Source organism: Clytia hemisphaerica, unplaced genomic scaffold, assembly GCF_902728285.1.
Source record: "Clytia hemisphaerica strain Z4C2 unplaced genomic scaffold, Clytia hemisphaerica genome assembly, whole genome shotgun sequence".
NCBI lineage: Eukaryota > Metazoa > Cnidaria > Hydrozoa > Leptothecata > Clytiidae > Clytia > Clytia hemisphaerica.
The window spans coordinates 911,087-934,814 of NW_027103851.1; the positions used below are offsets into that span (position 1 = coordinate 911,087).

A 23,728-nucleotide genomic window follows, 5' to 3' on the forward strand; every position below is an offset into this window, starting at 1 on the left:
GATGTCGTATATATACGACATGGGCTATATAGGAGGGCGAAGCCCTCCTGTAATGCCCAGTTTGAGTTAGAAATCGTTATTTTTGGTCGAACTCGTAGGAATTAGATTGTCCTTTATGGTCAAGCAAAAAAAAATTCAAAAGTGAGTCTTTCCAGCGAAATTTTAAGCAAAAAAGTCAAAAAAATGCAAAAAATTGACAAAAATTCACTTTTTTGAGATTCTGACCGTTTTTTGACTATTTTTGGTCAACGAGTGATCCAAGAACCTCCAAATTTGGCCCTGTTTTACTTTATTCTGTCTTCTAGTGAATTGATTTGAAATTTTACCACTGGGCACCTTTTCATCAGTTCAGTCAGGTCCGCGCAGCGGGCCTGACTGCTTTAATTCCCTAACCTACCCCCCCCCTTGGCCGCCGCCCACCACGCCCTTCCTAAATCGGGCGGCGCCGAAGGCGCCCAAAAGAAAGAAGAGACTCTAAGCTATCCAACGAGCTATATACGAGCTTCTAATTCCTTCTAGATCAGGAGATATAAGCCCTTAAAGTTTGAACTAGCGATTTTTTAAAAAAAACTTAGAAAAAAGGACCCTGGCACTCAAAGGGTTAAAGAAAAATTGCAAAAATTATTTTTTTTTAGATTTCTCAACTTTTGGCCTAAACTCACTCAAAAATGCTGAAAAACACCAAAAAATCACATTTTCAAAATTTTTTTTCACTTTGTTTAACCCTTTAAGTGCCGATGTCGTATATATACGACATGGGCTATATAGGAGGGCGAAGCCCTCCTGTAATGCCCAGTTTGAGTTAGAAATCGTTATTTTTGGTCGAACTCGTAGGAATTAGATTGTCCTTTATGGTCAAGCAAAAAAAAATTCAAAAGTGAGTCTTTCCAGCGAAATTTTAAGCAAAAAAGTCAAAAAAATGCAAAAAATTGACAAAAATTCACTTTTTTGAGATTCTGACCGTTTTTTGACTATTTTTGGTCAACGAGTGATCCAAGAACCTCCAAATTTGGCCCTGTTTTACTTTATTCTGTCTTCTAGTGAATTGATTTGAAATTTTACCACTGGGCACCTTTTCATCAGTTCAGTCAGGTCCGCGCAGCGGGCCTGACTGCTTTAATTCCCTAACCTACCCCCCCCCCTTGGCCGCCGCCCACCACGCCCTTCCTAAATCGGGCGGCGCCGAAGGCGCCCAAAAGAAAGAAGAGACTCTAAGCTATCCAACGAGCTATATACGAGCTTCTAATTCCTTCTAGATCAGGAGATATAAGCCCTTAAAGTTTGAACTAGCGATTTTTTAAAAAAAACTTAGAAAAAAGGACCCTGGCACTCAAAGGGTTAATCTTATTTCAATTATTCTTAGCTCAGTTAAGATGATGAGTTTTGAGGATTTTTTACTTTACATAAAAATTTGTCCGCTTTTTTTGGGACACACTGTATAATATTAAAGAAGAAGAACACAACATAGAAGGGGAAGGACAAAGTTCAGTTTCAACCCCTACACGCTACTTAAATCGCTCCTATTCACAATACTTAAATTTTTTCACATTATTTTTGATTAGCCCCTATTTCGACTTGGCTTTTTCCCAGTGATAAAAAATGGTGTCCCTTTATGTTGGTCAAAGCCTTCCTTATATTATTTCACAAGAGTACCAGGATTGAAATTTTATTCATTTCGAAGTTTTATGCCTAAAAAACGTTTATTATAGGTATGATAATTTGTAATTATAAATAGTAAAAATATGTACATCGGAAAATATCTTAATATAAATTTCGTTTTTGGCTAAAATTGTATCTCAAAGAGAGGATAAGGATTTTCCCTTCTAAGATATGAGGCTTTTTTTAAAAGCTTAAAAAATAACTCAAAATGTTTATCGTAAGAAACGCAAATAAAAATCTGATACTATATATAGGTAGTTGTATGAAATTCGGTCGTCGAATTTTTAATTCTTCGAAGCAGCCATTCGTCTTGCTTCCTCAAGCGTCAACTGCAAACTAAAAAAGTGAAACTTGTTTAAATTGATGAAAATATATTCATCATTATTGTACTAGCTAAATTTTTTAGTATGCCACTTGCCCATGACTTTGTTCACCAAATTCAGATAAACAGCTCCGTCTGATGTCAGTATTTGTTGTGTCCGAGAATGGAAAGATTTTACTGTTTTTTAAAAGGATAATCAGAAGGGTTGAGATATTTGGCATGTGGGTTCCTTCTATATTGCATTTAAAGTTTTTATAAGCAACTAAAGTTCATTCGCTTCAGGGCTGGAGTTGCTAAGGATTTTCAGCCAAAAGGTTGCTTATGGATTTTGAGCCAATAATTTCTAGCAATTTCAAAAAATTAATGTCCAAAATACGTCAAATTAGGTATTTCGAATTTTCGGCCGAAAATGCTTCTTCTTTAGTAATTTTTGGTTGCGTTCCCCGCTCATGGCCAGTTTCAGGGCTAGGTTGCTAAGTCAAAGTTAATTTTATGGCCATTTTCAGGGCTGGACCCTTAGCAACTCGGTTGCTTATATAAAAAGAATTGTGTAGTCCTGAACAAAATATTTTGTCTAACTATTTTCCGAGGTCGAGATATTTAAGTTACAAGTTTTCTTTTCTTTCTTACTTTTTTTAACGAAAGAACCGTGTGGACTTTGGAAAATAGTTAGACTTTAGAGAATATTCGGAGGTTTTACTCAGCATCGAATAAAGGTTACTGCAGGCCAAATACATCAAACCATCTGATTTGATTATCACTTTAAATTTAAAGTTGACACAAACTTACGTTCGAATTTCTGCTTGATATTTTGCTTCCTGTTGTTCGATGGTTCGTGCTCTGATTTCTTGAACGGTGTACTGAAATGAGTAAAAAAGAAAAGCATATCAAAATGAATTAAAGGTTAATTTTTCCCGACAAAATAACAATGAGAATAAGAACATAGTTGAATCTCTCTCTAATTCGATCTTCAAGGGGCTGTGACTTTTCTTAGAGAGAGAAAATTCGAATTATAGGGAGCATCTTAGAGTACTTTCTAGCTAAGTGTTTCCGTTCGAATAATAGAGAAGACTGTATAAAAATTCTCCCTGGCAAAATTTTTAAACAAGATCGAGTTATAAGCAATCTCCTTTATTTCAAATCTCTATCTCATCTGCAAAATAAGGGGCTGGCGTTCTAGAAAGTGAACCTTTATCATTTTTTTCTGCTCTTTATTTACAGACACGAACACAGCTAATGTACTTCACAGCAAACTGAAAGGACTGGGGATGATGCCTTCACAAGTTCGAGATCACGCACAAGACTACGATGAAGAAGAAGATAATCAAGACGCTGAGAGAAAAACTAACCAAAAGAAGATTCTAAGGATTTTCAATGATATTATCCCTTCGAGGTTATCAAAGGAATTGAAAGAAAGGTCTGATGATCTAGAAGATTTAGATGTAGCAGCAAAAAGACAGGAAGAGGACGAAAAAAAGAACGAGGCTCATCATGATGGTGATGACAATTTATTCGACAATGTGGATTATGATCATGCAGTTATTGAAGAAAGTAAAGGGACTAAAGAACCGAATTCAATACAAAATGATGACTCAGCAATCTCCATTGATTTCAATGAAGTTGAAAACATCTTGAAGTCACTTGAAATTACGTTATTACAGAAGAGGAAAGTATTAGAGGAAGAACGTAAACCTTTATTGGAAGAAGAAAATGAAGAAAAACAATCTTATGATGACGTAATGAACATTATCAATACACCAATGGGTAACTTGAAACGCTTAAGGGATGATTTGATACAACTTCAAGAACTTTTAACAAGAAAATCCAAAAGAAATACGAAATGAAGAATTAATTCAACCCCGTCCCCGTGTGTTCCAGGCTTTATTTACGTCACTGAAGGACGATACAAGTAAGCATCATACTACGCAGGGAGCGAGGTTGTGAAACGATGAACTTGTTCGCCCTTAACCAACTTCAACTTCCCAAATTTAAAGAATTCTACAAAGGGTATTAGTGATCAAACTTCAATAGCTGGACTATTACGGTAATCTTTGTGATATTATGAAGCACGTACTATATGTATATGTATGCATTGTCAATATGCGCAGAAATACTGCTGGACGGAGTAAGTAAATAGGCAAGTGTAAATTTTTAAGGGAGGGTTAAGAATTTTACGAAAATGACGTTATTCTCTTTAGGACGAAATTTATATAATTTGAAAATTTTGTATTTTTAATAACTATTTATGATGTAACAACACGGAAATAAAATTTCACATTTCGAAGAACTCGTTTATATGATTAATAATAGTAGAATCTTTCTGTAATTTGAACTAGAATATCGGTCCCCTCGGACGGAAAGTTTGAATGGTTTGAATTACTATCTGTAATTCGAATCATTCTCTAATTCGAACAAAATTTTGGTCGCCCTTGAAGATCGAATTAGCGAGAGCCAACTGTATCTGACGATTGCAGTTTCTTTTATGCGGTCAACGCTAGAGATCCTTAATCTTCTGAGAATTGGAAGACCGGAAACGAGTCTGTTTCTGCTGCTTTTAATTGTTCTCAGTCTGTCGAATAACTTTGTTCATTTCATCTTTGTCTAAACCACCTTTTGCGTATTTCAGCCATTTCATCAGAAACTTATTTTGTGATCTCGCAATCATGAGAGAATTTGTGTCTTTGACTAATTAAAGTTTCTACCGAATCTTAGGGGTGAAAATTACATTTTAGGAAGATTGAAAGGAGACTTGACCATAGAAATTAGAAATAAACTACAATGAAATCCCACCACCAAAAAATGTCTTCACCAATCATGAGAAAGGAAGGAGAAGAAGGACATTCATGACGTAATGTTTTCTGCGGAAAGACACCGGTTTTTGTCAGTAGTGGCAAATTTTATACAACTTTTGTCTAGTTTAAATTTGCAACTACTGGCAAAAACCGGGGTCCGTAGAAAACAATAGGTCATGAATATTATGAATACCTTTCGACAGTTTGTATCTTAATATATAATGAATCTTAACGTCTTTCATTCGAGTAGTACCTCTGAATACAAATGGCATCATATAACGCAATTAAAAATAATCTCATAACAGATCATCCATTCTGCCATACCACGCTTATGCTCTCTAAAGGTATGTAGCAAATGTGAAAATCTGACCTGGTCTTTCAGCCAAAATAATAAAAACTGCGTTGCGTTTTGCTTGAAAACGAGAGCAAAAGCAATTTAACATTCAAAATCTGGATGAAAAAGATCAAAGCAGATTCTGGGCAGATTCTCTTACAGAGTCATGGCTTCTACAGTGCACGGAGATATCAGAATCTGCTCGGAGATTATGTGAAAAGTAAAATTGATTTCTTAGTTCAAATTAGCTAATTTATACATATGACAAAGGTTTCGCCGATTTATTGCTGCTGTAAGGGTGCGATTTTAAAAGCTAATTTTGGTAAACCCACTACCCCCCGGGTCAAAGTTTTTTGAACAGACCCTGATATAAGATTCTAGCTCACTTATATATGCTTGTTACAGTACCTTGAAGTGTAAATAGGGATCAAAGAGAGCCAATCTATTGCAACAAAAAACACAACTGACCTTATATTGACAATTACTTCAACAGGGTCAATCAATGGATAATGTGACATCCGAAAACCATAGACTTTCACTGATATCAGAACTTTATTTGTTTTAATTTCCTTTTTTCGTGTGTTATACTGAAAAAGAATAATGGATAAAGTACAGTGTGTCTCGAAAAAAGCGGACACATTTTTGTATATACTAAAATCCTCGAGACACACTGTATATTAATGAAGAAGAACACATAGAAGGGGAAGGACAAAGTTCAGTTTCAACCCCTACACGGTATTCAAACCGCTCATATTCAAAATACTTAAGATTTTTTTCACATTATTTTTGATTAGCCCCTATTTTGACTTGGCTTTTTCCCAGTGATAAAAAATGGTGTCCCTTCATGTTGGTCAAATTATATTATTTCACAAAAGTACCAGGATTGAAATTTTATTCATTTCGAAGTTTTATGCCTAAAAAACGTTTATTATATGATAATTTGTAATTATAAATAGTAAAAATATGTACATTGAAAAATATCTTAATATAAGTGTCGTTTTTGGCTAAAATTGTATCTCAAAGAGAGCATAAGGATTTTCCCTTGTAAGATATAAGACTTTTTTTTAAAGCTTAAAAAATAACTCAATGTTTATCGTAAGAAACGCAAATAAAAATCTGATACTGTAGGTAGTTGTATGAAATTCGGTCGTCGAATTTTTAATTCTTCGAAGCAGCCATTCGTCTTGCTTCCTCAAGCGTCAACTGCAAACTAAAAAAGCGAAATTTGTTTAAATTGATGAAAATATATTTATCATTATTGCACTAGCTAAATTTTTTAGTATGCCACTTGCCCATGACTTTGTTCACCAAATTCAGATAAACAGCTCCGTCTGATGTCAGTCTTTGTTGTGTCCGAGAATGGAAAGATTTTACTGTTTTTTAAAGGGACAATCAGAAGGGTTGAGATATTTGGCATGTGGGTTCCTTCTATATTGCATTTAAAGTTTTTATAAGCAACCACTATCTTCACTTCAGGGCTGGAGTTGCTAAGGATTTTCAGCCAAAAGGTTGCTTATGGATTTTGAGCCAAAAAGTTGCTTATGGATTTTGAGCCAAAAGGTTGCTTATGGATTTTGAGCCAAAAAGTTGCTTATGGATTTTGAGCCAAAAAGTTGCTAAGGATTTCGAGCTTATGTCCAAAATACGTCAAATTATGTATTTCGAATACCATCGGTATACATTTTAATGCCGAAAATGCCTCTTCTTTAGTAATTTTTAATTGCTTTCCCGTTCATGGTCAGTTTCAGGGCTAGGTTGCTAAGTCCAAGTTTATTTTTTGGCCATTTTCAGGGCTGAACCCTTGTGTTTATGAACAAAACCTCAAAATATTTTGTCTAACTATTTTCCGAGGTGGAGATATTTAAGTTACAAGTTTTTTACTTCTACTTCTCTTCTTTTCTCTCTTCAGTAAGAATTACAACAAAAGCACCGTCTTTGGACTTTGGAAAATAGTTATACAAAAATATTTGGAGATTTTACTCGGGACCATAGAAAGTTACTGCAAGCCAAATATATCAAACCATCTGATTTGATTCTCACTTTAAATTCAAAGTTGACACAAACTTACGTTCGAATTTCTGCTTGATATTTTGCTTCCTGTTGTTCGATGGTTCGTGCTCTGATCTCTTGAACGGTGTACTGAAATGAGTAAAAAAGAAAAGCATATCAAAATGAATTAAAGGTTAATTTTTCCTGACAAAATAACAAAGAGAACACAGCTAACTCTATCTATCTCTCTCTAAAATTCGATCTTCAAGAGGAATGTGACTTTACTTAGAGTTAGAGAAACATCGAATTATAGGGAGAATTTTAGAGTAATTTCTAGCTAAGTGAGCAATGTTTCAGTTCGAATTAGAAAGAAGACTTCATAAAATTTCTCTCTGACAAATTTTGAAATTAAGAACTCGAGTGTGTTATAAGCAATCTCTTTTTTTTCAAATTCCCGACTTTCGACCTGGTCTTGAAATCGCGTTGTTTGAAAACTAAATTTGCCGTAATTCATAAGAACAGCTAGTAGAATGTATAATCTGTTATGAGATCCGTATGTCGGCTACTAAATAATAAAAAAAGAAATTGTATCCATACCTCACAGTTGGAGGCACCTTTCCTGAAGAACATCCTAAAAAATAATTGAACAATTCACATGTTAATTTGCTGAGTAATTGGTAGAAGGGACGGCAACTTTTTAAAATGCTTCCTTTTCCTAAGCTGTCTATCCTAAGGTAGAGGAGGGCGTCACTCATTTCCCTGGATTTCTCTATTCATCTTTGGCCCTTCACTTGAATTACTGAGTATCAAGCAATGTATTTTGGGAATCTTTGATATGGTGTTAACGATGGGAAAATCACGCAATATCCGCGCAATATCAACTCCCTGATGCATGAAAACCTTGAAACACCGATCAAGGATTTTGACTAACCTGTTTGAGACCCGAAGCAATTAAAATCTGACCGATAAATTGTAGCAGTAATAACGTGTAAGTGATTTTCGAAATATTTCCAATGAAAAGAGGGAGTATTAATCCAAAAATCACCCAAAATGTGCCATGTTGCTCCTCGTTATTAATAATGACTTAACCCTTTAAGTGCCGATGTCGTATATATACGACATGGGCTATATAGGAGGGCGAAGCCCTCCTGTAATGCCCAGTTTGAGTTAGAAATCGTTATTTTTGGTCGAACTCGTAGGAATTAGATTGTCCTTTATGGTCAAGCAAAAAAAAATTCAAAAGTGAGTCTTTCCAGCGAAATTTTAAGCAAAAAAGTCAAAAGATTGCAAAAAATTGACAAAAATTCACTTTTTTTGAGATTCTGACCGTTTTTTGACTATTTTTGGTCAACGAGTGATCCAAGAACCTCCAAATTTGGTCCTGTTTTACTTTATTCTGTCTTCTAGTGAATTGATTTGAAATTTTACCACTGGGCACCTTTTCATCAGCGGGCCTGACTGCTTTAATTCCCTAACCTACCCCCCCCCCTTGGCCGCCGCCCACCACGCCCTTCCTAAATCGGGCGGCGCCGAAGGCGCCCAAAAGAAAGAAGAGACTCTAAGCTATCCAACGAGCTATATACGAGCTTCTAATTCCTTCTAGATCAGGAGATATAAGCCCTTAAAGTTTGAACTAGCGATTTTTTAAAAAAAACTTAGAAAAAAGGACCCTGGCACTCAAAGGGTTAAAAGAAAAGAAAAAAACCCGAGGGTTTCCTTAATTTTCGCTTTGCTTTCAATGGCGTTTTTTATAATTTAAGTTACAACACTTGGATCCAGTTTCCTTTTCGGAGCCAATCAAAATATTAGTTAGTGTACATAAAAAATAGAAAACGTTATTACACTTTTTTTAGAACAGCCAGTAGGTTTTTGTCGAGGCTCGACTGTTCTCTATTTTCTGGCAGGTTCAAATTGTTCTTTTGTCCTTATTCTTAGTGTAAAATTGAGATATTTTATGAGGACACCCGATTTTAATATTTTGATCCTAAATCGATTGAGATTATGTATGTGTATTTTTCTGCGACGCGGACGATCAGTTTTTGTTTTGTCTTGATCCTGATCAACTGAGGACGACGGTAAATCAGCACTTTTACCATCTTCGATTTTGGGGGTATTCCAAATCGCTTCAGTTTCTCCGCCGTCCTCGAAAGTTTAAATACGTAAACTCGCTAATAAAGCAATGTGTGTGAAATCTTACTTCCGAGCAGGTGTTTGATAAACCGTATTTGCCACATTTTTTAACACTTTGATTTCAATAATGTAACGTTCCTCAAATTGTTCGTAGCTGAAAAACAAAAAGAGGTAATACAAGGAGAAATTCACCTACATTTATCGACCAATTTAATCCACAGTAGGTCTAAAAAAACGCTAATAAGAGCCTCCTTAAGAAAGGCTAAAAAGGTATTCATCATTTAGCGGTAAGCGCGGCTTGCAAGGGGACTGATAAAAGTGCAGGTGGAATTTAAAATATTTTTAAGAAAATGAATAATAATTTCGCCTTGAATGTAACTAATATAGCATATCATACAAATAACACACTGAAACAGTTGTCCACTTAACCAGCTCCCTGACAAATGATACGCACTCATAGGGTTTTCTCATCAATAGACAAGAGCGTATGACTAACGCAAATTAAATGAAGTTAAAATACTCAAGCATTATTAGAGTCATAAGGCCGATTGGTGAACGGTTTTGTTTACGGGCCAATTTTTCAAAAACCGTAAAAACCCCTACGAAAATGTATATTTTTCAAGTTTGACAAGTCGCTTAAGTGTAATATTTTCACAGATGATAGAACAAAGGTTCAAAAAAAAAGGAGCAAAAGGAAAGCAAAATTTTGTATTTTTGTTTTTCTCTGGGTTCGAAGTCACTCGTCCGCCAACTAACTCCGTCCGCCAACCGACCCGCCTAAGAGGGTCATAATAAAAAGAGAGAGAGGTTTCCATACCATCTGCTTTCGTTTTTCTTCATAACTGGTAAGAAACTGATCTATGGATGAAAAATAAATATAATGCACACAAGGAGACACTGTAATCAATTAATAGATCAGATAATATTGGCTTTACTGGATTAAGTACCTTCTAGGATCTTATCTGCTTCTCGTGGTGTGACTACACTATATTTCTCATCGTCATTTATTCACTGAGGTCAGAAGCCGTACAGTAGCTTTTTTTTCAATGCATTAGTGGTCGTATCACGAAGGTATAGACCATTCAACAAAGGCCACAAAGTTGGGGGTTCAAAGCCAACATAATCTCTAACAAGATTCTCCAGCTATTGGATGGATTCAGGAAAGTGGTTTCTCCCCCAAATACTGGTAAGATAAAGCTATATAAAAATTGGGTCTAGTTTCCATACTGGAGAAAAAAGTTGACTTACTTCGTAAATGTGATGCTTGACTGAGGGATCAAACTTCCCTAACAATTCATCAACTCCTAGCCGAAGGTTGTCTCGCTAAAAATAAAAGTTATCGAACTTTGCCCTATATTAAAGAAAAGAAAAATAGAAAAAAATCCTCCCTCCTAGGTCAGCTTCAGTGAAATATTTCGAAGCCATTCACTTCACAATGGACAGCTTGTCAAGTCGTTATACTTTAATATGATGAAGGGAAATTCCCTGGGGTATTCTGTGGATTTCTCCTCTGGAGTCAAGCTTTAAAGAGAACCAAGAGGGAGGAAAGCCTCGACACTGCATGGTCTCAAAAAAGAATATTATGTGTAAAAAGATTCATAGATAATATCAGGAAACCCCAACGCGATTCAACCAGCGTATTACCTCTTTCCGGCAAATGTTGATACCGACGATGATACCGACAGGTGAGATACCAAGATAGATGGTCCCCATAACTGAACTGTTCAAGAAGCCACACACAGTACTAAAAAAGAAATAGTCAAGACTGTTCAAGAAGCCACACACAGTACTAAAAAAGAAATAGTCAAGACTGTTCAAGAAGCCACACACAGTACTAAAAAAGAAATAGTCAAGACTGTTCAAGAAGCCACACACAGTACTAAAAAAGGAATAGTCAAGACTGTTCAAGAAGCCACACACAGTACTAAAAAAGAAATAGTCAAGACTGTTCAAGAAGCCACACACAGTACTAAACAAGAAATAGTCAAGACTGTTCAAGAAGCCACACACAGTACTAAAAAAGAAATAGTCAAGACTGTTCAAGAAGCCACACACAGTACTAAACAAGAAATAGTCAAGACTGTTCAAGAAGCCACACACAGTACTAAACAAGAAATAGTCAAGACTGTTCAAGAAGCCACACACAGTACTAAAAAAGAAATATCAAGACTGTTCAAGAAGCCACACACAGTACTAAAAAAGAAATAGTCAAGACTGTTCAAGAAGCCACACACAGTACTAAAAAAGGAATAGTCAAGACTGTTCAAGAAGCCACACACAGTACTAAAAAAGAAATAGTCAAGACTGTTCAAGAAGCCACACACAGTACTAAAAAGAAATAGTCAAGACTGTTCAAGAAGCCACACACAGTACTAAAAAAGAAATAGTCAAGACTGTTCAAGAAGCCACACACAGTACTAAAAAAGGAATAGTCAAGACTGTTCAAGAAGCCACACACAGTACTAAAAAAGAAATAGTCAAGACTGTTCAAGAAGCCACACACAGTACTAAACAAGAAATAGTCAAGACTGTTCAAGAAGCCACACACAGTACTAAAAAAGAAATAGTCAAGACTGTTCAAGAAGCCACACACAGTACTAAACAAGAAATAGTCAAGACTGTTCAAGAAGCCACACACAGTACTAAACAAGAAATAGTCAAGACTGTTCAAGAAGCCACACACAGTACTAAAAAGAAATATCAAGACTGTTCAAGAAGCCACACACAGTACTAAAAAGAAATAGTCAAGACTGTTCAAGAAGCCACACACAGTACTAAAAAAGGAATAGTCAAGACTGTTCAAGAAGCCACACACAGTACTAAAAAAGAAATAGTCAAGACTGTTCAAGAAGCCACACACAGTACTAAACAAGAAATAGTCAAGACTGTTCAAGAAGCCACACACAGTACTAAAAAAGAAATAGTCAAGACTGTTCAAGAAGCCACACACAGTACTAAAAAAGAAATAGTCAAGACTGTTCAAGAAGCCACACACAGTACTAAACAAGAAATAGTCAAGACTGTTCAAGAAGCCACACACAGTACTAAAAAAGAAATAGTCAAGACTGTTCAAGAAGCCACACACAGTACTAAACAAGAAATAGTCAAGACTGTTCAAGAAGCCACACACAGTACTAAAAAAGAAATAGTCAAGACTGTTCAAGAAGCCACACACAGTACTAAACAAGAAATAGTCAAGACTGTTCAAGAAGCCACACACAGTACTAAAAAAGAAATAGTCAAGACTGTTCAAGAAGCCACACACAGTACTAAAAAAAGAAATAGTCAAGACTGTTCAAGAAGCCACACAGTACTAAAAAAAGAAATAGTCAAGACTGTTCAAGAAGCCACACACAGTACTAAAAAAAGAAATAGTCAAGACTGTTCAAGAAGCCACACACAGTACTAAAAAAGAAATAGTCAAGACTGTTCAAGAAGCCACACACAGTACTAAAAAAGAAATAGTCAAGACTGTTCAAGAAGCCACACACAGTACTAAAAAAGAAATAGTCAAGACTGTTCAAGAAGCCACACACAGTACTAAAAAAGAAATAGTCAAGACTGTTCAAGAAGCCACACACAGTACTAAAAAAGAAATAGTCAAGATAGATGGTCCCCATGACTGAACTGTTCAAGAAGCCACACACAGTACTAAAAAAAGAAATAGTCAAGACTGTTCAAGAAGCCACACACAGTACTAAAAAAGAAATAGTCAAGACTGTTCAAGAAGCCACACACAGTACTAAAAAGAAATAGTAAAGACTGTTCAAGAAGCCACACACAGTACTAAAAAAGGAATAGTCAAGACTGTTCAGAAGCCACACACAGTACTAAAAAAGAAATAGTCAAGACTGTTCAAGAAGCCACACACAGTACTAAACAAGAAATAGTCAAGACTGTTCAAGAAGCCACACACAGTACTAAAAAAGAAATAGTCAAGACTGTTCAAGAAGCCACACACAGTACTAAACAAGAAATAGTCAAGACTGTTCAAGAAGCCACACACAGTACTAAACAAGAAATAGTCAAGACTGTTCAAGAAGCCACACACAGTACTAAAAAAGAAATATCAAGACTGTTCAAGAAGCCACACACAGTACTAAAAAAGAAATAGTCAAGACTGTTCAAGAAGCCACACACAGTACTAAAAAAGAAATAGTCAAGACTGTTCAAGAAGCCACACACAGTACTAAAAAAGAAATAGTCAAGACTGTTCAAGAAGCCACACACAGTACTAAACAAGAAATAGTCAAGACTGTTCAAGAAGCCACACACAGTACTAAAAAAGAAATAGTCAAGACTGTTCAAGAAGCCACACACAGTACTAAAAAAGAAATAGTCAAGACTGTTCAAGAAGCCACACACAGTACTAAACAAGAAATAGTCAAGACTGTTCAAGAAGCCACACACAGTACTAAAAAAGAATAGTCAAGACTGTTCAAGAAGCCACACACAGTACTAAACAAGAAATAGTCAAGACTGTTCAAGAAGCCACACACAGTACTAAAAAAGAAATAGTCAAGACTGTTCAAGAAGCCACACACAGTACTAAACAAGAAATAGTCAAGACTGTTCAAGAAGCCACACACAGTACTAAAAAAGAAATAGTCAAGACTGTTCAAGAAGCCACACACAGTACTAAAAAAAGAAATAGTCAAGACTGTTCAAGAAGCCACACACAGTACTAAAAAAAGAAATAGTCAAGACTGTTCAAGAAGCCACACACAGTACTAAAAAAAGAAATAGTCAAGACTGTTCAAGAAGCCACACACAGTACTAAAAAGAAATAGTCAAGACTGTTCAAGAAGCCACACACAGTACTAAAAAAAAGAAATAGTCAAGACTGTTCAAGAAGCCACACACAGTACTAAAAAAGAAATAGTCAAGACTGTTCAAGAAGCCACACACAGTACTAAAAAAGAAATAGTCAAGACTGTTCAAGAAGCCACACACAGTACTAAAAAGAAATAGTCAAGATAGATGGTCCCCATGACTGAACTGTTCAAGAAGCCACACACAGTACTAAAAAAAGAAATAGTCAAGACTGTTCAAGAAGCCACACACAGTACTAAAAAAGAAATAGTCAAGACTGTTCAAGAAGCCACACACAGTACTAAAAAAGAAATAGTCAAGACTGTTCAAGAAGCCACACACAGTACTAAAAAAGAAATAGTCAAGACTGTTCAAGAAGCCACACACAGTACTAAAAAAGAAATAGTCAAGATAGATGGTCCCCATGACTGAACTGTTCAAGAAGCCACACACAGTACTAAAAAAAGAAATAGTCAAGACTGTTCAAGAAGCCACACACAGTACTAAAAAAGAAATAGTCAAGACTGTTCAAGAAGCCACACACAGTACTAAAAAAGAAATAGTCAAGACTGTTCAAGAAGCCACACACAGTACTAAAAAAGAAATAGTCAAGACTGTTCAAGAAGCCACACACAGTACTAAAAAAGAAATAGTCAAGACTGTTCAAGAAGCCACACACAGTACTAAAAAAGAAATAGTCAAGACTGTTCAAGAAGCCACACACAGTACTAAACAAGAAATAGTCAAGACTGTTCAAGAAGCCACACACAGTACTAAAAAGAAATAGTCAAGACTGTTCAAGAAGCCACACACAGTACTAAACAAGAAATAGTCAAGACTGTTCAAGAAGCCACACACAGTACTAAAACAGAAATAGTCAAGACTGTTCAAGAAGCCACACACAGTACTAAACAAGAAATAGTCAAGACTGTTCAAGAAGCCACACACAGTACTAAAAAAGAAATAGTCAAGACTGTTCAAGAAGCCACACACAGTACTAAAAAAGAAATAGTCAAGACTGTTCAAGAAGCCACACACAGTACTAAAAAAAAAGAAATAGTCAAGACTGTTCAAGAAGCCACACACAGTACTAAAAAAAGAAATAGTCAAGACTGTTCAAGAAGCCACACACAGTACTAAAAAAGAAATAGTCAAGACTGTTCAAGAAGCCACACACAGTACTAAAAAAAGAAATAGTCAAGACTGTTCAAGAAGCCACACACAGTACTAAAAAAGAAATAGTCAAGACTGTTCAAGAAGCCACACACAGTACTAAAAAAGAAATAGTCAAGACTGTTCAAGAAGCCACACACAGTACTAAACAAGAAATAGTCAAGACTGTTCAAGAAGCCACACACAGTACTAAAAAAGAAATAGTCAAGACTGTTCAAGAAGCCACACACAGTACTAAACAAGAAATAGTCAAGACTGTTCAAGAAGCCACACACAGTACTAAAAAAGAAATAGTCAAGACTGTTCAAGAAGCCACACACAGTACTAAAAAAGAAATAGTCAAGACTGTTCAAGAAGCCACACACAGTACTAAAAAAAGAAATAGTCAAGACTGTTCAAGAAGCCACACACAGTACTAAAAAAAGAAATAGTCAAGACTGTTCAAGAAGCCACACACAGTACTAAAAAGAAATAGTCAAGACTGTTCAAGAAGCCACACACAGTACTAAAAAAAGAAATAGTCAAGACTGTTCAAGAAGCCACACACAGTACTAAAAAAGAAATAGTCAAGACTGTTCAAGAAGCCACACACAGTACTAAAAAAGAAATAGTCAAGACTGTTCAAGAAGCCACACACAGTACTAAAAAGAAATAGTCAAGATAGATGGTCCCCATGACTGAACTGTTCAAGAAGCCACACACAGTACTAAAAAAGAATAGTCAAGACTGTTCAAGAAGCCACACACAGTACTAAAAAAGAAATAGTCAAGACTGTTCAAGAAGCCACACACAGTACTAAAAAAAGAAATAGTCAAGACTGTTCAAGAAGCCACACACAGTACTAAAAAAAAAATAGTCAAGACTGTTCAAGAAGCCCACACAGTACTAAAAAAGAAATAGTCAAGATAGATGGTCCCCATGACTGAACTGTTCAAGAAGCCACACACAGTACTAAAAAAAGAAATAGTCAAGACTGTTCAAGAAGCCACACACAGTACTAAAAAAGAAATAGTCAAGACTGTTCAAGAAGCCACACACAGTACTAAAAAAGAAATAGTCAAGACTGTTCAAGAAGCCACACACAGTACTAAAAAAGAAATAGTCAAGACTGTTCAAGAAGCCACACACAGTACTAAAAAAGAAATAGTCAAGACTGTTCAAGAAGCCACACACAGTACTAAAAAAGAAATAGTCAAGACTGTTCAAGAAGCCACACACAGTACTAAACAAGAAATAGTCAAGACTGTTCAAGAAGCCACACACAGTACTAAAAAAGAAATAGTCAAGACTGTTCAAGAAGCCACACACAGTACTAAACAAGAAATAGTCAAGACTGTTCAAGAAGCCACACACAGTACTAAAAAGAAATAGTCAAGACTGTTCAAGAAGCCACACACAGTACTAAAAAAGAAATAGTCAAGACTGTTCAAGAAGCCACACACAGTACTAAAAAAGAAATAGTCAAGACTGTTCAAGAAGCCACACACAGTACTAAACAAGAAATAGTCAAGACTGTTCAAGAAGCCACACACAGTACTAAAAAAGAAATAGTCAAGACTGTTCAAGAAGCCACACACAGTACTAAACAAGAAATAGTCAAGACTGTTCAAGAAGCCACACACAGTACTAAAAAAGAAATAGTCAAGACTGTTCAAGAAGCCACACACAGTACTAAACAAGAAATAGTCAAGACTGTTCAAGAAGCCACACACAGTACTAAAAAGAAATAGTCAAGACTGTTCAAGAAGCCACACACAGTACTAAAAAAAGAAATAGTCAAGACTGTTCAAGAAGCCACACACAGTACTAAAAAAAGAAATAGTCAAGACTGTTCAAGAAGCCACACACAGTACTAAAAAAAGAAATAGTCAAGACTGTTCAAGAAGCCACACACAGTACTAAAAAGAAATAGTCAAGACTGTTCAAGAAGCCACACACAGTACTAAAAAAAGAAATAGTCAAGACTGTTCAAGAAGCCACACACAGTACTAAAAAAGAAATAGTCAAGACTGTTCAAGAAGCCACACACAGTACTAAAAAAGAATAGTCAAGACTGTTCAAGAAGCCACACACAGTACTAAACAAGAAATAGTCAAGACTGTTCAAGAAGCCACACACAGTACTAAAAAAGAAATAGTCAAGACTGTTCAAGAAGCCACACACAGTACTAAACAAGAAATAGTCAAGACTGTTCAAGAAGCCACACACAGTACTAAAAAAGAAATAGTCAAGACTGTTCAAGAAGCCACACACAGTACTAAAAAAAGAAATAGTCAAGACTGTTCAAGAAGCCACACACAGTACTAAAAAAAGAAATAGTCAAGACTGTTCAAGAAGCCACACACAGTACTAAAAAAAGAAATAGTCAAGACTGTTCAAGAAGCCACACACAGTACTAAAAAGAAATAGTCAAGACTGTTCAAGAAGCCACACACAGTACTAAAAAAAGAAATAGTCAAGACTGTTCAAGAAGCCACACACAGTACTAAAAAAGAAATAGTCAAGACTGTTCAAGAAGCCACACACAGTACTAAAAAGAAATAGTCAAGACTGTTCAAGAAGCCACACACAGTACTAAAAAAGAAATAGTCAAGATAGATGGTCCCCATGACTGAACTGTTCAAGAAGCCACACACAGTACTAAAAAAAGAAATAGTCAAGACTGTTCAAGAAGCCACACACAGTACTAAAAAAGAAATAGTCAAGACTGTTCAAGAAGCCACACACAGTACTAAAAAAGAAATAGTCAAGACTGTTCAAGAAGCCACACACAGTACTAAAAAAGAAATAGTCAAGACTGTTCAAGAAGCCACACACAGTACTAAAAAAGAAATAGTCAAGATAGATGGTCCCCATGACTGAACTGTTCAAGAAGCCACACACAGTACTAAAAAAGAAATAGTCAAGACTGTTCAAGAAGCCACACACAGTACTAAAAAAGAAATAGTCAAGACTGTTCAAGAAGCCACACACAGTACTAAAAAAGAAATAGTCAAGACTGTTCAAGAAGCCACACACAGTACTAAAAAAGAAATAGTCAAGACTGTTCAAGAAGCCACACACAGTACTAAAAAAGAAATAGTCAAGACTGTTCAAGAAGCCACACACAGTACTAAAAAAGAAATAGTCAAGACTGTTCAAGAAGCCACACACAGTACTAAACAAGAAATAGTCAAGACTGTTCAAGAAGCCACACACAGTACTAAAAAGAAATAGTCAAGACTGTTCAAGAAGCCACACACAGTACTAAACAAGAAATAGTCAAGACTGTTCAAGAAGCCACACACAGTACTAAAAAAGAAATAGTCAAGACTGTTCAAGAAGCCACACACAGTACTAAACAAGAAATAGTCAAGACTGTTCAAGAAGCCACACACAGTACTAAAAAGAAATAGTCAAGACTGTTCAAGAAGCCACACACAGTACTAAAAAAGAAATAGTCAAGACTGTTCAAGAAGCCACACACAGTACTAAAAAAAGAAATAGTCAAGACTGTTCAAGAAGCCACACACAGTACTAAAAAAAGAAATAGTCAAGACTGTTCAAGAAGCCACACACAGTACTAAAAAAGAAATAGTCAAGACTGTTCAAGAAGCCACACACAGTACTAAAAAAGAAATAGTCAAGACTGTTCAAGAAGCCACACACAGTACTAAAAAAGAAATAGTCAAGACTGTTCAAGAAGCCACACACAGTACTAAAAAAGAAATAGTCAAGACTGTTCAAGAAGCCACACACAGTACTAAAAAAGAAATAGTCAAGATAGATGGTCCCCATGACTGAACTGTTCAAGAAGCCACACACAGTACTAAAAAAAGAAATAGTCAAGACTGTTCAAGAAGCCACACACAGTACTAAAAAGAAATAGTCAAGACTGTTCAAGAAGCCACACACAGTACTAAAAAAGAAATAGTCAAGACTGTTCAAGAAGCCACACACAGTACTAAAAAAGAAATAGTCAAGACTGTTCAAGAAGCCACACACAGTACTAAAAAAGAAATAGTCAAGATAGATGGTCCCCATGACTGAACTGTTCAAGAAGCCACACACAGTACTAAAAAAGAAATAGTCAAGACTGTTCAAGAAGCCACACACAGTACTAAAAAAGAAATAGTCAAGACTGTTCAAGAAGCCACACACAGTACTAAAAAAGAAATAGTCAAGACTGTTCAAGAAGCCACACACAGTACTAAAAAAGAAATAGTCAAGACTGTTCAAGAAGCCACACACAGTACTAAAAAAGAAATAGTCAAGACAAGTATTACCAGTGGTCAAAGCAAACTTTTTCGTTTAAGACGGAAAATACATTTTTAGCACATATTCTTGAACCTTACGTCACGGAACCAATAGCTCATTGGTTGGAAGTGACGTAAAAGCAGTCAATACGTCACTTTCAACCAATCAGCTATTGGGTGGAACGGAAGACATTGCAATGGTGCATATCATGAATTCTTGAACCTTAGGCAAACATTTGGAAGCCTTCGGATGTTTTTAAACTTTTTAGTTTCAAGCCTAAAAAAATGTTCTTATTAACATATTCTTATTTTGACCATTTTCCTAAGAAATATGGAGTCCACAAAGCCTTAAAATGTTCTTAGCATTTTGGCTATTGAGACCTTTTGTTCTTATATAGTTTGCTCTTATAAAAAACGTGTGCTGCTATTTATAGAGGTGTTTTATTGAATTTCGTTGAAAACCCGATGTTATCGTCGAGAAAAACTATACGTCAGCTAAAATTAACAAAGTGACGACGATTTTAGCGACGTCGGGTATATTTCTACTTTAATCGTGTTATACTTTTTATACAAAAAAATAATTTGATAGGGACAAAAATGAATAAAAAATATTTTCAATTTCTATCTTACAAAAAAAGAGATAAAGATTATATACAAAGTATGAAATTTACAAATTTCCAAAAAAACTCCAAAATCTAGAAAATAAGGTATATCACAATGACGAAAGCCGTGTTGAGATAAAGATTTTACTGTGAAGACATATATCTCGAGTTTGCTTGATTTGCTGGCCGATTCCATCATTGATAAATTTTCACAAGCACCAAAATAGACAACGATAAAAACAGTCACAAGTGAGCGACTTTGAAGATAATGTAAGAAAGTGAAAATAATGGGCGGTTAGGTCAGTCTGCATTTATGATTTTCTTTCAAAGTCAGGAAGATTTCATTCATAATAATATTTAAAATTAACGAGGTAAAATATTTTGCACTATATGATATGATATTGCACTAAATGAATTTATAAAAAGAACCAAGTAATTGACATTGTGTTATCCCAAGCAAATTGATTGATAATGATGGTCAGTTACGCAAACCTACATTTATAATCTTCTTCCAAAGCCAAGATGACTTAATTTAAATGAATACAACATTATGCAAATAAAGATTGATTACAACTCCAGTGTACGTGGAAAAGTTTCCAAATTCTGGTGAAAAGAACAGTTCCATCGTTGACAAACTTTCACCAGCACCAAATGAAGGAGAGATAAGATTAGCCAAGTGATAGACATTGAAGTTGCGGTAAGATAGTTCAGCGATAGAGATGAGAAGTATACCAAGATCAATGACGTCACCATGCTGATAAAGACATCTAGAAAAAAGAAATTTGTTTAAGGTGGTATTTCTTTGTTCCTTGAGCTGGGATCCCTCCCTAAAACACCCTATTCACAATCCAACGGGCTTTTTCGTGCATATGCAACACTCTACTCTGTGGGTGCGATGCCGGGTGACGGCTACATAATTACAGAGTATTAGTCTAATCTTGGCATTTGAAAAAAAAACGCCGTTGAACGTGCAGACCACACAGTATTTTGTCAGAGGCCTAATGAGTTTTTATTGCTATGTAAAGCAAAAAACAGAGTTTCAAAAACACGCCCAGATACTAAGGAACAAGTGTGCAATATATCAAGTCCTAATCGACCTTCCAATAGACCTTTTCATAAATTACGTCACGAACATCACTGGCCTCGTATTCAAACAATTACCATGGTGATCATATCCCTTGAGACATTAAATGATTTTTTTATGAATAGAAAGTAGTTGTAATAGAATCGACTGGGAGTTAATCACCATTACAATAATTTCAAAATGAGGCAAGTGATGTTCGTGACGTAATTTATGAAAAGGTCTATTGTTCCTATCTGTAGATATGTAGTAAAGAAGGAATTGGGGAGGGATAGCGGAACTAACAGATATGTATTAAAATATTTATTGGCTACTTACGCAAGTACAAAGCATTCCAGTGTAAACATTTCCCATGAAATCTCTTCTGATTATTAAAAAAATACCATAAGCATATAGCGTAAAAAATATGTATATTGGTTGCAACGTTAATCCCTGTCCACACTGCATATTTCTCCGCGCATTCTTTAGTGTAGCAGTGATGGTTGTTGAACGTTATAGGGAATTCTGTAGTCATCTCCATCTTGAAAGTTTTTGCTTCGTTAATTAAGACGCGAGTTTATTCAAGTATTTGACTTTTGATTACATCGGAAAATCGAAAAAAAGTATTAACCGCGTGCCTTTTGAAATTAACTCACAGTACATACAAAACTGCAATCTAAATCTGCAATCTTTGCAAAAAAATATTAAGTACCAATAGCTTTTAATAACAAGTGCGTCCTTTACGCTTCCTTGTTCGCAGAAAACTTAATTAAAAAGATATCAGCGTGGAAATCTTTATTAAGATCAACACACTAATTGACTTTTTCCATCGGATAATTACTGATAAAATCACGAGATCGAATCACCTGAAATATGATATAGAGATTCTCTTTTTTATGATATAGAAAAAAAGGCGCGCCTTTATGCTGATAAAGCAGAATGAACAAAAGAATTTTTAGTGCTCGCCGCACGGCGCCGAAAGGAGATGGAGAAAGTTGTTTTTTCTTTTGTTTAAAAAATGCTGTGCAAGCAAATGGTAGGAGATACATTAATTGATGTTCTTTGATGAGAATGGAGAGATTGCTCAGACCAGGCTGAAATTATCTATCATAAAAAAGTTTTGTTTTTAAAATAAGAGTGATAATCGATATCGTTTGCTTACTTATCAATTTTAATTTACAAGCTTTTTGATATTGAATTGACACGGATGTGGAGCAAGATTTGTCAGAAAGAGGAAAAGAAAGACATTTTTTGCTTATATCAGCACAATATAACAATAGGCAGACACTGTCCTGATATGAAAAATTGTGTCTGATATGAAACGGGAACACTTGAGGAAAAAAATAAAACCTTTAAGGAGACATTCGAGTTATAGAGGTTCGAATGAAATAGACTCCACTGTATATACAGTTTGTAGAGAAAAAAATGGATAACCCAAATTAACTAAGCAGTGGATTAATGATATTCATGACGTAATTTTTTCTACGGGAGGACCCCGGTTTTTGCCAGTAGTAGCAAATTTTATACAACTTTTGTCTAGTTTAATTTGCCACTACTGGCTAAAACCGGGGTATTTCCGTAGAAAACAATATCATGAATTAAAACTTACTTTCCAATATTGATAGAAGAAATGTTTTTAGCACTACTCTCGTACCTGGAAAATTAATCATTTAAATCAAATACTATTACAGCAGTTCGTTATTTCTTAAATTCTCCAAACCCTCTACAATCGGGGACAAAATATGTGAAAATTTCTTGAAAAATCCCGTCCCCCTAATATCAGCTTTTTTCTGGACATAATGGCAGCCTTTCCACCAATCAACATTAGCGAGTTTATGTATTTGCACTTTTGAGGACGGTAAAGTGACTGAAGCGATTTGGAAAAACCCGCAGTTCTGACCCGCAAAATCGAGGACGGTAAAAGTGCTGATTTACCGTCGTCCTCAGCTGGTCAGGATCTAGTCAAATTAGAACCTTACCGTCTCCGTCGCTGAAAAACACACATACATAAACTCGGTATTGATACTAGAGGGGAGGGAATTCTTGCCACAACATTTAGTCACAGATTGTAGTTGTATCAAATCCGTTTCCCCTTAAAAAAAGTCGATATTTTACGTGATCAAACGATTATTTTTTAACCTGCTTTAAGTCTGGCTATTTCAGCTATAGAAACCGAAAAGCTCTTTTAAGTGGTAACCCTCTTAGTAATTGTCTACGGCTATCTTTGAGCTGAACGGAGATTGGAAAGAGCGGGGATTTAATCTAGGAACCCATTGTTTATGGCGCGGGCACCCAATCACTCCATCCAACCATCATAAAAGCTTACATGAAGCAATGGGTTTCGTCTTCCAGAGCATCCAGTCGTCTCCGATAAACGTATCCGTCAAAATTATCATCGTCCTCGTCACCAAAGCTCTCCTAAAAACATTGGGAAGATTTTATTCAACATTTACAAAGTAAGATCGATCGACTCTCTAAAGTCTCGAATAGCAGGGAGGTCTAAATAAAAGGGAAGATCCGAAATTCTTTCAAAATCTAATAAGGGGGAAAGGGTCCGAATAAAAGAAAGGGTCCGAAATTGTATCTCTAAAAATCGCAAAATAAGGTGATTATAAGCTGA

General features: G+C 35.7%; 1 protein-coding gene and 1 long non-coding RNA gene across 2 annotated transcripts in view; both read right to left on the minus strand.

Moving 5' to 3' along the window:
• Positions 1-1,716: 1,716 nt before the first annotated feature.
• Positions 1,717-5,657, minus strand: LOC136807727 (uncharacterized). The gene is made up of 3 exons (XR_010846711.1): positions 5,576-5,657; positions 2,771-2,841; positions 1,717-1,995 (listed from the first exon to the last, which is right to left on the minus strand). It is a non-coding gene; the product is annotated as an uncharacterized lncRNA (long non-coding RNA).
• Positions 5,658-5,952: 295 nt separating this feature from the next.
• The window catches only part of LOC136807710 (uncharacterized), a 32,930-nt gene continuing 15,154 nt past the window's right edge, over positions 5,953-23,728 (minus strand). The window contains exons 16-24 of the mRNA XM_067064311.1: positions 23,435-23,526; positions 22,718-22,762; positions 10,871-10,970; positions 10,475-10,549; positions 10,044-10,084; positions 9,294-9,380; positions 7,694-7,727; positions 7,176-7,246; positions 5,953-6,317 (exon numbers count right to left, since the gene is read on the minus strand). Of these exons, the coding sequence (XP_066920412.1) occupies positions 6,266-6,317; positions 7,176-7,246; positions 7,694-7,727; positions 9,294-9,380; positions 10,044-10,084; positions 10,475-10,549; positions 10,871-10,970; positions 22,718-22,762; positions 23,435-23,526 (597 nt within the window). The 3' untranslated portion in view covers positions 5,953-6,265. The remainder of the gene's footprint in view (positions 6,318-7,175; positions 7,247-7,693; positions 7,728-9,293; positions 9,381-10,043; positions 10,085-10,474; positions 10,550-10,870; positions 10,971-22,717; positions 22,763-23,434; positions 23,527-23,728) is intronic.